Source organism: Heterodontus francisci, chromosome 1, assembly GCF_036365525.1.
Source record: "Heterodontus francisci isolate sHetFra1 chromosome 1, sHetFra1.hap1, whole genome shotgun sequence".
In the NCBI taxonomy this organism is placed as follows: domain Eukaryota; kingdom Metazoa; phylum Chordata; class Chondrichthyes; order Heterodontiformes; family Heterodontidae; genus Heterodontus; species Heterodontus francisci.
This window is the reverse complement of record NC_090371.1, coordinates 9,559,623-9,573,586: the sequence shown is the minus strand read 5'-3', so window position 1 is coordinate 9,573,586 and position 13,964 is coordinate 9,559,623. Positions and strand designations below refer to the sequence as shown.

Genomic DNA, 13,964 nt, shown 5'->3' with positions numbered 1-13,964 from the left:
ATTCCGCCCTCGCTAGGCCCCTTGCTCCCCCCCCGTCCCTCATTCCCCCCTCTCCGTGTCCCCCGTGCTCCCCTCCCCCTGTCCCCCGTGCTCCCCTCCCCCTGTCCCCCGTGCTCCCCTCCCCCTGTCCCCCGTGCTCCCCTCCCCCTGTCCCCCGTGCTCCCCTCCCCCTGTCCCCCGTGCTCCCCTCCCCCTGTCCCCCGTGCTCCCCTCCCCCTGTCCCCCGTGCTCCCCTCCCCCTGTCCCCCGTGCTCCCCTCCCCCTGTCCCCCGTGCTCCCCTCCCCCTGTCCCCCGTGCTCCCCTCCCCCTGTCCCCCGTGCTCCCCTCCCCCTGTCCCCCGTGCTCCCCTCCCCCTGTCCCCCGTGCTCCCCTCCCCCTGTCCCCCGTGCTCCCCTCCCCCTGTCCCCCGTGCTCCCCTCCCCCTGTCCCCCGTGCTCCCCTCCCCCTGTCCCCCGTGCTCCCCTCCCCCTGTCCCCCGTGCTCCCCTCCCCCTGTCCCCCGTGCTCCCCTCCCCCTGTCCCCCGTGCTCCCCTCCCCCTGTCCCCCGTGCTCCCCTCCCCCTGTCCCCCGTGCTCCCCTCCCCCTGTCCCCCGTGCTCCCCTCCCCCTGTCCCCCGTGCTCCCCTCCCCCTGTCCCCCGTGCTCCCCTCCCCCTGTCCCCCGTGCTCCCCTCCCCCTGTCCCCCGTGCTCCCCTCCCCCTGTCCCCCGTGCTCCCCTCCCCCTGTCCCCCGTGCTCCCCTCCCCCTGTCCCCCGTGCTCCCCTCCCCCTGTCCCCCGTGCTCCCCTCCCCCTGTCCCCCGTGCTCCCCTCCCCCTGTCCCCCGTGCTCCCCTCCCCCTGTCCCCCGTGCTCCCCTCCCCCTGTCCCCCGTGCTCCCCTCCCCCTGTCCCCCGTGCTCCCCTCCCCCTGTCCCCCGTGCTCCCCTCCCCCTGTCCCCCGTGCTCCCCTCCCCCTGTCCCCCGTGCTCCCCTCCCCCTGTCCCCCGTGCTCCCCTCCCCCTGTCCCCCGTGCTCCCCTCCCCCTGTCCCCCGTGCTCCCCTCCCCCTGTCCCCCGTGCTCCCCTCCCCCTGTCCCCCGTGCTCCCCTCCCCCTGTCCCCCGTGCTCCCCTCCCCCTGTCCCCCGTGCTCCCCTCCCCCTGTCCCCCGTGCTCCCCTCCCCCTGTCCCCCGTGCTCCCCTCCCCCTGTCCCCCGTGCTCCCCTCCCCCTGTCCCCCGTGCTCCCCTCCCCCTGTCCCCCGTGCTCCCCTCCCCCTGTCCCCCGTGCTCCCCTCCCCCTGTCCCCCGTGCTCCCCTCCCCCTGTCCCCCGTGCTCCCCTCCCCCTGTCCCCCGTCCTCCCCTCCCCCTGTCCCCCGTCCTCCCCTCCCCCTGTCCCCCGTCCTCCCCTCCCCCTGTCCCCCGTCCTCCCCTCCCCCTGTCCCCCGTCCTCCCCTCCCCCTGTCCCCCGTCCTCCCCTCCCCCTGTCCCCCGTCCTCCCCTCCCCCTGTCCCCCGTCCTCCCCTCCCCCTGTCCCCCGTCCTCCCCTCCCCCTGTCCCCCGTCCTCCCCTCCCCCTGTCCCCCGTCCTCCCCTCCCCCTGTCCCCCGTCCTCCCCTCCCCCTGTCCCCCGTCCTCCCCTCCCCCTGTCCCCCGTCCTCCCCTCCCCCTGTCCCCCGTCCTCCCCTCCCCCTGTCCCCCGTCCTCCCCTCCCCCTGTCCCCCGTCCTCCCCTCCCCCTGTCCCCCGTCCTCCCCTCCCCCTGTCCCCCGTCCTCCCCTCCCCCTGTCCCCCGTGCTCCCCTCCCCCGTCCCCCGTGCTCCCCTCCCCCGTCCCCCGTGCTCCCCTCCCCCGTCCCCCGTGCTCCCCTCCCCCGTCCCCCGTGCTCCCCTCCCCCTGTCCCCCGTGCTCCCCTCCCCCTGTCCCCCGTGCTCCCCTCCCCCTGTCCCCCGTGCTCCCCTCCCCCTGTCCCCCGTGCTCCCCTCCCCCTGTCCCCCGTGCTCCCCTCCCCCTGTCCCCCGTGCTCCCCTCCCCCTGTCCCCCGTGCCCCCCTCCCCCTGTCCCCCCCTCCCCCTGTCCCCCACCGTCCCCCTCCCCCCGTCCCCCCCCTCCCCCCGTCCCCCCCCTCCTCCCGTCCCTCCCCTCCCCCCTCCCACCGTGCCCCGTGCTCCCCCCTCGCCCCGTGCTCACCCCGTGCTCCCTCCCCCCGTCCCCCGTGCTCCCCTCCCCCCGTCCCCCGTGCTCCCCTCCCCCTGTGCCCCGATCTCCCCTGTTCCTGGTTTCCCTCCTTGTTGTGTCCCTCTGGAGTGGTTGTGGGTGGGAGGCGGTGCCCTCCGCAATGGCTGGGGGAGGGAGGCGGTGCCCTCCGCGGTGGGTGTGGGAGGGAGGCGGTGCCCTCCGCGGGGGGTGGTGGTGATAGGTGGTGCCCTCCCCGGGGGAGGCTGGGCCAGTGTGACCAGGCAGGGAATGGACTGTAATCTCACTCCCTCTTCAATCAGCGTTGTTGTGTTAACAGGACGGTGAGGTGATCGGAATTAACACCATGAAGGTGACATCAGGAATCTCGTTTGCTATTCCGTCCGACCGTGTGCGCCAATTCCTCATGCAGGCAGAGCAGAGCAAAAGTGAGTTATGTTGGCACTGTGAGTGCCAGATTCACCTGCTATTGGCAGCTGTGAATAGTCAAAGAAAAAGACTTGCATTTCTATAGCTCCTTTTACCACCTCAGGACCTCCCAAAGCCCTGTACAGCCAATGAGATACTTTTTGAAATGTCGTCACTGTTATAATGCAGGGAAACAAAATTTGAACAGCAAACTCCCGTAATCAGCAATGTGATCATTTTTTTTGATTGATGGATAAATATTGGCCAGGCTCCTCTTCCAATAGTGACCATGGGATCTTTAACATCCACCTGAGAAGGAAAACGAGGGCCTCCGTTTAATGTCTCATTACTCTCATTATTGTTGTATCATACAATTACCAGGGCAGAGGTAAACTAGATGGACCCAGTCTTTTCATGTTCACTAAGTCCTCTGTTTCAATCAATCTCCGTCAATTACTCTACAACAGACCCAGACATGAGGGGAGGAAAACCCCAGTGTGGACAGCTTTTGGAATAGGTCCAAAATCACCTGTTCCTCCCAAGCACATGACACTCACTGCTAGAAACAGAGAAAATAGGAGCAGGACTAGGCCATTCGGCCCTTCGAGCCTGCTGCGCCATTCATTATGATCATGGCTGATCATCCAACTCAGTAACCTGTTCCTGCTTTCTCCCCATACCCTTTGATCCCTTTAGACCCAAGAGCTATATCTAACTCCTTCTTGAAAACATACAATGTTTTGGCCTCAACTGCTTTCTGTGGTAGTGAATTCCACAGGCTGACCACTCTCTGGGTGAAGAAATTTCTCCTCATCTCAGTCCTGAAAGGTTTACCCTGTATCCTTAGGCTATGACCCCTGGTTCTGGACTCCCCCACCATCGGGAACATCCTTCCTGCATCTACCCTGTCAAGTCCTGTTAGAATTTTATAGGTTTTTATGAGATTCCCCCCTCACTCTTCTGAACTCCAGCGAATATAATCCTAACCGACTCAATCTCTCCTCGTACGTCAGTCCCGCCATCCCAGGAATCAGTCTGGTAAACCTTCGCTGCACTCCCTCTAGCAAGAACATCCTTCCTCAGATAAGGAGACCAAAACTGCACACAATATTCCAGGTGTGGCCTCACCAAGGCCCTGTATAATTGCAGCAAGACATCCCTGCTTCTGTACTCGAATCCTCTCACTATGAAGGCCAACATACCATTTGCTTTTTTTACCGCCTGTTGCACCTGCATGTTTACCTTCAGCGACTGGTGTACGAGAACACCCAGGTCTCGCTGCATATTCCCCTCTCTCAGTTCATAGCTGTTCAGATAATAATCTGCCTTCCTGTTTTTGCTACCAAAGTGGATAACCTCACATTTATCCACATTATACTGCATCTGCCATGCATTAGCCCACTCACTCAACTTGTCCAAATCACCCTGAAGCTTCTCTGCATCTCCTCACAACTCACCCTCCCACCCAGTTTTGTGCCATCTGCAAATTTGGAGATATTACATTTAGTTCCCTCATCTAAATCATTAATGTATATTGTGAATAGCTGGGGTCCTAGCACCGATCCCTGTGGTACCTCACTAGTCACTGCCTGCCATTCAGAAACAGACCCATTTATCCCTACTCTTTGCTGTCAGCCAAGCAATTTTCTATCCATTGCAATACACTTCCCCAATCCCATGCGCTTTAATTTTACATGCTAATTTCTTATGTGGGACTTTGTCAAAAGCCTTCTGAAAGTCCAAATAAACCACATCCACTGGCTCCCCCTCATCAACTCTACTCGTTACATCCTCGAAGAATTCTCGTAGATTTGTCAAGCATGATTTCCCTTTTGTAAATCCATGCTAACTCTGCCCAATTCTACCACTGTTCTCTAAGTGCTCTGCTATAAAATCGTTGATAATGGACTCTAGAATTTTCCCCACTACCGACGTCAGGCTGACTGGTCTATAATTCCCTGCTTTCTCTCTACCTCCCTTTTTAAATAGTGGGGTTACATTAGCTACCCTCCAATCTGTAGGAACTGTTCCAGAGTCTATAGAATCTTGGAAGATGACCACCAATGCATCCACTATTTCTAGGGCCACTTCCTTAAGTACTCTGGGATGTAGATTATCAGGCCCTGGGGATTTATCGGCCCTCAATCCCATCAATTTCCCCAACACCATTTCTCTACTAATACTGATTTCTTTCAGTTCCTCTTTCTCACTAAGCCCTGTGTTCCCCAACATTTCTGGTATGATATTTGTGTCCTCCTTTGTGAAGACAGAACCAAAGTATGCATTTAGTTGGTCAGCCATTTCTTTGTTCCCCATAATAATTTCCCCTGTTTCTGACTGGAAGGGATCTACATTTGTCTTCACCAATCTTTTTCTCTTCACATACCTATAGAAACTTTTACAGTCAGTTTTTATGTTCCCTGCAAGCTTGCTCTCGTACTCTATTTTCCCCTTCTTATTTAATCCCTTGGTCCTCCTTTGCTGAATTCTAAACTGCTCCCAATCCTCAGGTCTGTTGTTTTTCCTGACAAATTTATATGCCTCTTCCTTGGATCTAATGCTATCTCTAATTTCCCTTGTAAACCATGGTTTGGCTACCTTTCCCGTTTTACTTTTGCGCCAGACAGGGATAAACAATTGTTGCAGTTCATCCATGCGCTCTTCAAATGTTTGCCATTGCCTATCCACCATCATCCCTTTAAGTAACGTTTCCCAATCTATCATAGCGAACTCGTGCCTCATACCTTTGTAGTTTCATTTATTTATTTTTATTTTTATTTAGAGATACAGCACTGAAACAGGCCCTTTGGCCCACCAAGTCTGTGCCGACCATCAACCACCCATTTATACTAATCCTACATTAATCCCATTACCCTCTCACATCCCCACCTTCCCTCAATTCCCCTACCACCTACCTATACTAGGGGCAATTTATAATGGCCAATTTACCTATCAACCTGCACGTCTTTGCTTGTGGGAGGAAACCGGAGCACCCGGCGAAAACCCACGCGGTCACAGGGAGAACTTGCAGACTCCACACAGGCAGTACCCAGAATTGAACCCGGGTCGCTGGAGCTGTGAGGTTGCGGTGCTAACAACTGCGTCACTGTGCCGCCCCTTTACTTTCCTTTACTAAGATTCAGGACCCTTATCTCAGAATCAACTACGTCAATCTCCATCTTGATGAATTCTATCATATTATGGTCACTCGTCCCCAAGGGGTCTCGCACCACTAGATTGTCAATTATTCCTCTCTCATTACACAATACCCAGTCTAGGATGGCCTGTTCTCTAGTTGGTCCCTCAACGTATTTGTCCAGAAAACCATCCCGTATGCACTACAAGAATTCCTCCTCTACGGTATTGTGACTAATTTGATTTGCCCAATCTATATGCAGATTAAAGTCACCCATAATCACAGATGTTCCTTTATCGCATGCATCTCAAACTGGTCACCCACCATGCCCAAAATTATTGTTACAGTTTGGGAGATGTGCATGCTGAGAGAGATTTGGGGGTTCAGGTTGACAAGACATTAATGGCAGCATCTCAAGTGGATAAAACTATAAAAATAGGCAATGGGTACTGGGTCTTATAGCACGAGTGTAGAATATTAGAGTGGTGATGTAGTGGTGAATCTGTCTAAAACAGCTCTCAGTTGGAAGAATGTGTGCACTGTGGGTTTCACACTCCCGGAAGGATATTGAGACTGTAGGGAGCATACAGCACAGATTCATTGGCATGCTGCTGGAGATGAGGGAATACGAATTGGGAAAAAAAGATTTGGCCAATGTGGGGCTGTTTTCATTTAAACAGAGAAGATTGAGTCGGAGTGAAAACAGAAAATGCTGGAAATACTCAACAGGTCTGGCAGCATCTGTGAAGAGAGAAACAGCATTAACGTTTCAGGTCAATGAGGTTTTATCAGAACTCCCTTTCTGTCCTCTGCCTCCTACACTGTTTCAGTGAAGCTCAACGTAACCTCGAAGACCAACACCTCGTCTTTCAATTAGGAACTTCCAGACTTGACACTGAGTTCAACAATTTCAGATCATAAACACTGCTCCCAATTCTTTTTTTTTTGTTTTTGGACAACAGCTGTTGGTAATGACTCTTTTTCCTATTCGCACCTCTTCTACCTGCATCCTTTGTCTCTTTACTTGTTCCATTATCATTTCCTCTTGCCTTGCACTGTCATCTCTTTGTTATTTTAATCTCTCCTACCCTCCACCCTATCTTAGACCTTCCCTTTTGTTCTTTCCTCCCCATCCCATTTCCCTGCCTTATACTTGCTGAAGACCTGTCACATTTCTAGCATTTCTATTCTGATGTCAGGCAGTATTTGAAGTATTGTGAATTGTGAGAAGGATAGTGATAGATTTCAAGAGGACATAAGCTGGTGGAATGGGTGGACAAGTGGCAGATTAAATTTAATGCAGAGAAGTGTGAAGTGATTCATTTTAGTAGGAAACAAACGAAGGATACAATTCTAAAGGGGGTGCAGGAGCAGAAGAACCTGGGGCCATCTGTGCACAAATCATTGATGGTGCAGGGCAGGTTGAGAAAGCGGTTAATAAAGTATATGGGAACCTGGACTTTATAAATAAAAGAATAGAAACAAGGTTGTTATGATGAATCTTTGTAAAATGTTGGTTTGGCCTCAACTGGAATATTGTGTCCAATTCTGGGTACTGCACTTTAGGAAGAATGTGAAGACTTTAGAGAGGGTGCAGAGTAGGTTTACGAGAATAGTTCCAGGGATGACGAACTTCAGTTAGATGGATAGACTGGAGAGCTGAGGCTCTTCTCCTTCAAGAAGTTTGAGAGGAGATTTGATAGAGGTGTTCAAAATCATGAGGAGTCTGGACAGAGTAGAGAGGAACTGTTCTCATTGGCAGAATGATCCCGAACCAGAGGACACAGATTTAAGGTGATTGGTAAAAGAAGCAAAAGTGACATGGGGAAAAACTTTTTTATGCAGCGAGGGTTTAGGATCTGGAATGCACTGCCTGAGAGTGTGGTGGAGGCAGGTTCACATTTATCTGGAGACAGAATTTGCAGGGCTACTTGGAAAAGGCAGGGGAGTTGGACTAGTTAAGTGGCTCTTCCAGAGAGCTGGCATGGACATACAGCATCCTTCTGTGCTATAACCATTCTATGATTCTATAGGTTATCAACCAGAAACGTTAACTCTCTCCACAGATGCTGCCTGACCTGCTGAATATTTCCAGCATATTCTGTTTTCATTTTAGATTTCCAACATCTGCAGTATTTTGCTTTTAGTTTATGTGCTGATTTGAAAAGAGGTGTTTAACATTAGGAAGGAACGGGATTGAGGGGGCCTGGAGCAAGGGGCCATGTTATGAGGATTAGGACAGAGAGCAGGAGAAACCATTTTACACAGAGGGTTGTGAGGCTGGGGGATACGCTGCTGAAATCTGCATGTTATTCAGACCCTATTGTAGGTTGGCACGTGCTGCTTCATTATGAGAGGGTGTGTTGAGTAGGATTGAACACTGGAGTCAGTGAATAGCCCAATGTTATGACCTTATGATTGATGGAAGATCATTGATGAAGAAGCTGAAGACGGTTGGGCCTAGGACACTACCCTGAGCAACTCCTGCAGTGATGTCCTGGAGCTCAGATGATTGACCTCCAACAACCACAACCATCTTCCTCTGCGCTAGGTATGACTCCAACCAGTGGAGACTTTTCCTCCTGATTCCCATTGACATCAGTTTTACTAGGGCTCCTTGATACCATACTCAGTCAAATGCTGCCTTGATGTGGACATTAACTCTCACCTTACCTCTAGCACTCGGCTTTCTATCCATATCTGGAGAGAGAAATATAACTCAAAAGTGCCAGACCCATTTGGCCTGGTTATTTGTTGACACTTATGTCCAAGGCAGGAGGAGTGCACTGTCCTTTCTAGTTCCACTTCTCCACAGGTCACAACATCTATTTAAATGTTTACCCGGTTACTGATACAGCCAATCATATACTTTTTTTATCCCAGAATAAATACACCAACCAGGTTTCTTTAATAAACCACAAAATTATCAGTTTATTATAAAACAAGACTTAACCAGTAATGAAGTAACTCTCACTCTCTTGGCATTTCTTCACGGACAAAGATTTTGGGAAGGTTGTAGTCATTGGTTGCAGGCCCACTGGTGGGCCTGGGTACAAGTGAAGGTGTAGTCGATGCTGGGGGCAATTGCATCTATCTCTTTTCTCTTTCATGCTGGTTCTTCGCTCAGTCTCAAAGGTGTCTGTAGCCCTCCTGATTGAGCATCTCCAGGCATCACGATCTATGGCCTGTGCTTCCCACTGGCGATGGTCGATGTGGCACACAGAGAGGGGCTTCTTCAGGGAGTCCTTGAAACGTTTGCATGGGGCCCCTCTGTTCCTTTTACTAATGGTCAGCTCTCCATACAACACGATCTTGGGCAGGCGACTGTCGTCCATCTGGGCAACATAACCCGCCCAACGCAGTTGGCTTTGCAGGAGGATGGCCTCAATGCTGGTGATGTTGGCTGTTTCCAGGACTTCAATGTGATGCGGTCCTGTCAGCGGATCTTGAGGATGCTGCGGAGGGAGTGCTGATGGAAGCACTCTAGAAGGCGTACAAGATGGCGGTATAGGACCCATGGCTCGGCACCATACAGAAGGATAGTGAGGACTATGACTTTGTACACTTTGAGTTTGATCTGTGCTCTGAGGCTGTGGTTGCTCCACACTCGTTTGTAGAGTCTGCCGAATGTACTGTTTGCTTTTGAGAGCCTATTGTCCACTTCCTTGTCTATGGTGGCATCAAACGAGATGACGCGCCTCAAATAAGTTAAATTGCTTGACGGCATTCAGCTCAGTTCCCTTGATGACAATGCTTGGTGGTCTATATTCTTTTTGGGGTGCAGGCTGATGCAGGACTTCAGTTTTCTTTAAACTGATTTTTAGTGTGAAGATTTGTGCCGCCTCGGAAAAACGTGTTGTTATACATTGCAGGTCTGACTGTCTGTGGGTCAGGAGAGCACAGTCATCAGCAAAAAGAAGTTCATGGATGAGTTTTTCTTGTGTCTTTGTGTGAGCCTGAGGATGGAAAGGCCTCCCTCAGTCCGGAAGCGTACATAAACTCCCTCTTCCGTTGCCCACTGCAGCATCATGCTGAAAAAGATGGTGAATAAGGTTGGGGCCAGCATACGTCCCTGCTTCACCCCATTGGAGATACGGAAGGGACTCGAGACGTCACTGTTTTTCTTGACTTGTCCGTACTTATTTTCATGAAACTGCTTCACCATGGCCAGGGACCTGGGTGGACATCCAATTTTTTCAAGGATTTTCCAAAGTCCATCTCTGCTCACAGTGTCGAATGCCTGGGTGAGGTCTACGAAAGTGACGACACTTTTCTTGTAATTGTCTGAGTGCAAATACCATGTCTGTGATGCCTCTGTTTGCTCTGAAACCGCACTGGCTCTCTGGGAGGTTTTTTCCCGCAATGGTTGGCACAAGCCTGTTCAGAAGTATTCTAGCCAGGATCTTCCCAGCAATAAAAAGGAGGGTGATCCCACGGTAGGTGGACCAGTCTGATTTTTCTCCTTTGTTTTTGTACAAGGTGATGATAACGGCATCATAAAGATCCCATGGAATCTTGCCCTGTTACCTGCAGGCTCTGAAAAACTCATGGAGCTTGTTGTGTATGGCAGGGCCACCATGCTTCAAGGCTTCAGGTGGAATTCCATTGGCGCCGGGGGCTTCGTTGTTGTTCTTCTGGTTGATGACGGTTACAGTTTCCTCCAGAGTTGGGCTGTCATCTAGTTCTTCTTTGACAGGCTGTTGTTGGATGCGATTGATGGCAGTATCATACACTGTGCACTTGGTGCTGAAGAGAGTTGCAAAGTGCTCCGACCAGCAATCCAGGACTGACTCCTTGTTGGTATGTGAGGTCTTGCCATTGGTGCTCCTCCAGGGGTTTTTGCTTTGATATGCTGGTCCATAGACAGAGTTTAGTGCTTCATAGAAACTTTTTATGTTGCCAGTGTCAGCGTACAGTTGAGGTTTTTCCACAAGTGCCATCCGCCAGTCATTTTGGATGTTCCGCAGTTTACATTGAGGGGAGGCTGTCTTTTTCTCTTGGCTGGCCGGCTGAGCCAGGTGAGCCTGAAAAGCTGACCTTTTTATTTTTAGCAGATCTTGAATATCCTTGTCATTTTCAGAAAACCAGTTCCTATTCTTCTTGATGCTGGGTTCGATGACCTCGTTGGAAGTATCCAGTACTGCAGCCTCGATGTGTTCCCAGAGTTCTTCTGGACTGGAATCAGGATGTTCCAGTCTAGTCTGTAAGGTTGCTTGATATCTATTTCTGAGGTTTGCAGGTTGCTGACTTGAAATTCCTTTGATGGGTTGTCTCTAGGCCTGTTCTTGGGCTTAGGCTTGAAGTGTGTATGGCCGGTGGTCTGTATGACAGTAAGCACTATGCAGGAGGTCCTTTAGGTCACACTGGTGCACCAAGATGTAATCTATCAGGTCCTAGTGTTTAGAGCTGGGATGCATCCATGTGGACTTGAAATGATCTTTTTGTTGAAAGAATGTGTTGGTTATGGACAGCTGCTTTTCTGCACAGAGTTCCAAGAGTAAACATCCGTTTTCATTACAGTTTCCAGCTCCGTGGTTTCTGAGCACTCCCTTCCATGCTAGGCTGTCACGGCCCACTCTGGCATTGAAATCGCTAAGGACGACAGTTTTGTCCTTGGGAGGGGTATTCTGGATGAGTTCACAGAGATCTGTGTAGAACTTGTCTTTGTCAGCTGGGTTAGCCTTCAGGGTTGGAGCATAAACGCAGATGAGAATTACATGCTCTGCTTTTGGAGGGGGAGGTGCAGGGACATGATGCGTTCAGAATGGCCGATTGGCCGGCTTGAAGGTTTAGTGGCGATGGTGAAGAAGACTATGAAGATGACACCGAAGAGGCGTCGTTTACCTTGTGGTCTACCTGACCAATAGAGGGTGTAGCCAACATTGCGTTCTGTCAGGCTGTCTTGCTCCAAAAAGCGGATCTCACTCAGGGCCACTATATCAATGTCCAGTCTGGCTAGCTCATGGGCCACCAGGGCTGAACGTCATTGGGGACGGCTGTTGTCACTAGAGTCGAGCATTGTTCTCACATTCCACCAGGTGAGTTTCAGAATTTTTTCTCCTTGGATTTCCTTCCTGCCTGCACAGTGGTGCTTTCAGGTGGAGTACAGCTTGCGCTGACTGACCCCCACCCTTTAAGCCTGGAGCTCATCAGTCATGGCCCAGTGAACTGGGACGGCAGCAGCAAGGTCTTCAAGCCATAGGTTTGGATTCAGAGTTTCCCTCTCCTAGGTGGGTTGCCAACTAAGGCTTGAAGCGACCCTCCTTCCCTTGCTATTTTATCCATAGCTGGTATACCAACAATCGTAGTCCACGCAACATGGTGTGGTACGCCTTTGGCCCAGAACCTGATGGTCACTTGGAATCCTTCTGCCCTGGCCGTTAACTTCATCAAGAAAGACATCCGCCCAGATGGTGTCATGTTCATCATTTCTCCCCTCGCTACGTTTCGCCCGTCAGCTGAGACGGTGTACCGGGGTGTGGCACTTGGAGCCAGCAGTGAGAGCTGGGTATGTATGGGGTGTTCAGATAGAGGTAGTACCCTTGTATTTTCAGTCAGCTGCATCCAATTTGTAGGACAGACTGGAATCACTGGTCTTCATCTACACTCACACACGCACACTCTCTCTAGAAAAAATACAGAAATTCACTCTGCAGAGGTCAGTTACAAAAAAAAAGAGACCAAAAATTCTTTGGCCAAATACTTGCAAATTCTTGATGAAAAAAGAAGATATGGAAGGAAGTCAGTTGTCCCTTCTTTGGTCTGGCGTCTGGGTATACGGAGATGGGTCACTGGGATTATTTCAGAAGCAGTCCGTTCTGGAGCTGTCGAGAATTATTCTATTAGATTTTCTAGGAGCAACGTGGCATCTAGGATTTTGCGCCAGCACACACTTGAATCACAGGTTTATTTTAGCTCCTGTGGAGCGAAACGGCACCAGAGATTTTTTTTTATTCACACTGGATGTTGGCGATTTCTTCTTCAGAAGGGTAGAGAAGGAGGGGAGATGAGTGGTTTTCCTTGGCAGGAAAACACCAACTGTCTTCAAACAGTTCACACCACAACTAAAACTGAAAACAATGTTCAAACCCCAGAGAGTCGACCTCCTGACCGCCGTAAACCTTGACACGTGGCTTCTCTGTAACCGTTTATTTCTCCGGAAATCCAAGGGTTCTGCTGTTTTCTGAGCCCAAATCACAGGTGGCTTTCAAACAACATCTTGTCCTGTTGGTGAACTTGTCAACAAAACACATCCATGAAATCTTTTCAGTTTTAACACAAGTTCTCAAGAAAAATTATTAAAAATAATGGAACACTTTATTAACAGTTGGGAAATGTGAGTGCAAAGATTCAATGACAGTGTGTGACCCACTGTCCCAGAGTGTGAGAGGACAGTACATGACCCACTGTCCCAGAGTGTGAGAGGACAGTGCGTGACCCACTGTCCCAGAGTGTGAGAGGATAGTGCGTGACCCACTGTCCCAGAGTGTGAGAGGACAGTGCGTGACCCACTGTCCCAGAGTGTGAGAGGATAGTGCGTGACCCACTGTCCCAGAGTGTGAGAGGACAGTGCGTGACCCACTGTCCCAGAGTGTGAGAGGACAGTGCGTGACCCACTGTCCCAGAGTGTGAGAGGACAGTGCGTGACCCACTGTCCCAGAGTGTGAGAGGACAGTGCGTGACCCACTGTCCCAGAGTGTGAGAGGACAGTGCGTGACCCACTGTCCCAGAGTGAGAGAGGACAGTGCGTGACCCACTGTCCCAGAGTGTGAGAGGACAGTGCGTGACCCACTGTCCCAGAGTGTGAGAGGACAGTGCGTGACCCACTGTCCCAGAGTGTGAGAGGACAGTGCGTGACCCACTGTCCCAGAGTGTGAGAGGACAGTGCGTGACCCACTGTCCCAGAGTGTGAGAGGACAGTGCGTGACCCACTGTCCCAGAGTGTGAGAGGACAGTGCGTGACCCACTGTCCCAGAGTGTGAGAGGACAGTGCGTGACCCACTGTCCCAGAGTGTGAGAGGACAGTGCGTGACCCACTGTCCCAGAGTGTGAGAGGACAGTGCGTGACCCACTGTCCCAGAGTGTGAGAGGACAGTGCGTGACCCACTGGTGATTAGAGGTCCAGAAGAATGAACTCAGGTGATGGAGTGAGAGTCTGTGATTGGACAGTTGTGGCTCACTGACACAGCCCGGTGCCTCTTCTCTGTTCTTATAGCTTATTATTAGTTTACTATTTCTAATAGTTTATTTGA

The 13,964-nt window shown here is 51.6% G+C and overlaps 1 protein-coding gene across 2 annotated transcripts in view; it reads left to right on the top strand.

Moving 5' to 3' along the window:
- LOC137367502 (serine protease HTRA2, mitochondrial-like) overlaps positions 1–13,964 on the top strand; it is a 62,094-nt gene that overhangs the window by 30,770 nt on the left and 17,360 nt on the right. Inside the window, exon 5 of one of the 2 annotated variants that reach the window (XM_068028650.1) lies at positions 2,488–2,596. In XM_068028650.1, the coding sequence (XP_067884751.1) occupies positions 2,488–2,596 (109 nt within the window). Of the gene's footprint in view, positions 1–2,487; positions 2,597–13,964 lie in introns of those variants that run through there. The other variant, XM_068028652.1, reaches the window with a different exon arrangement.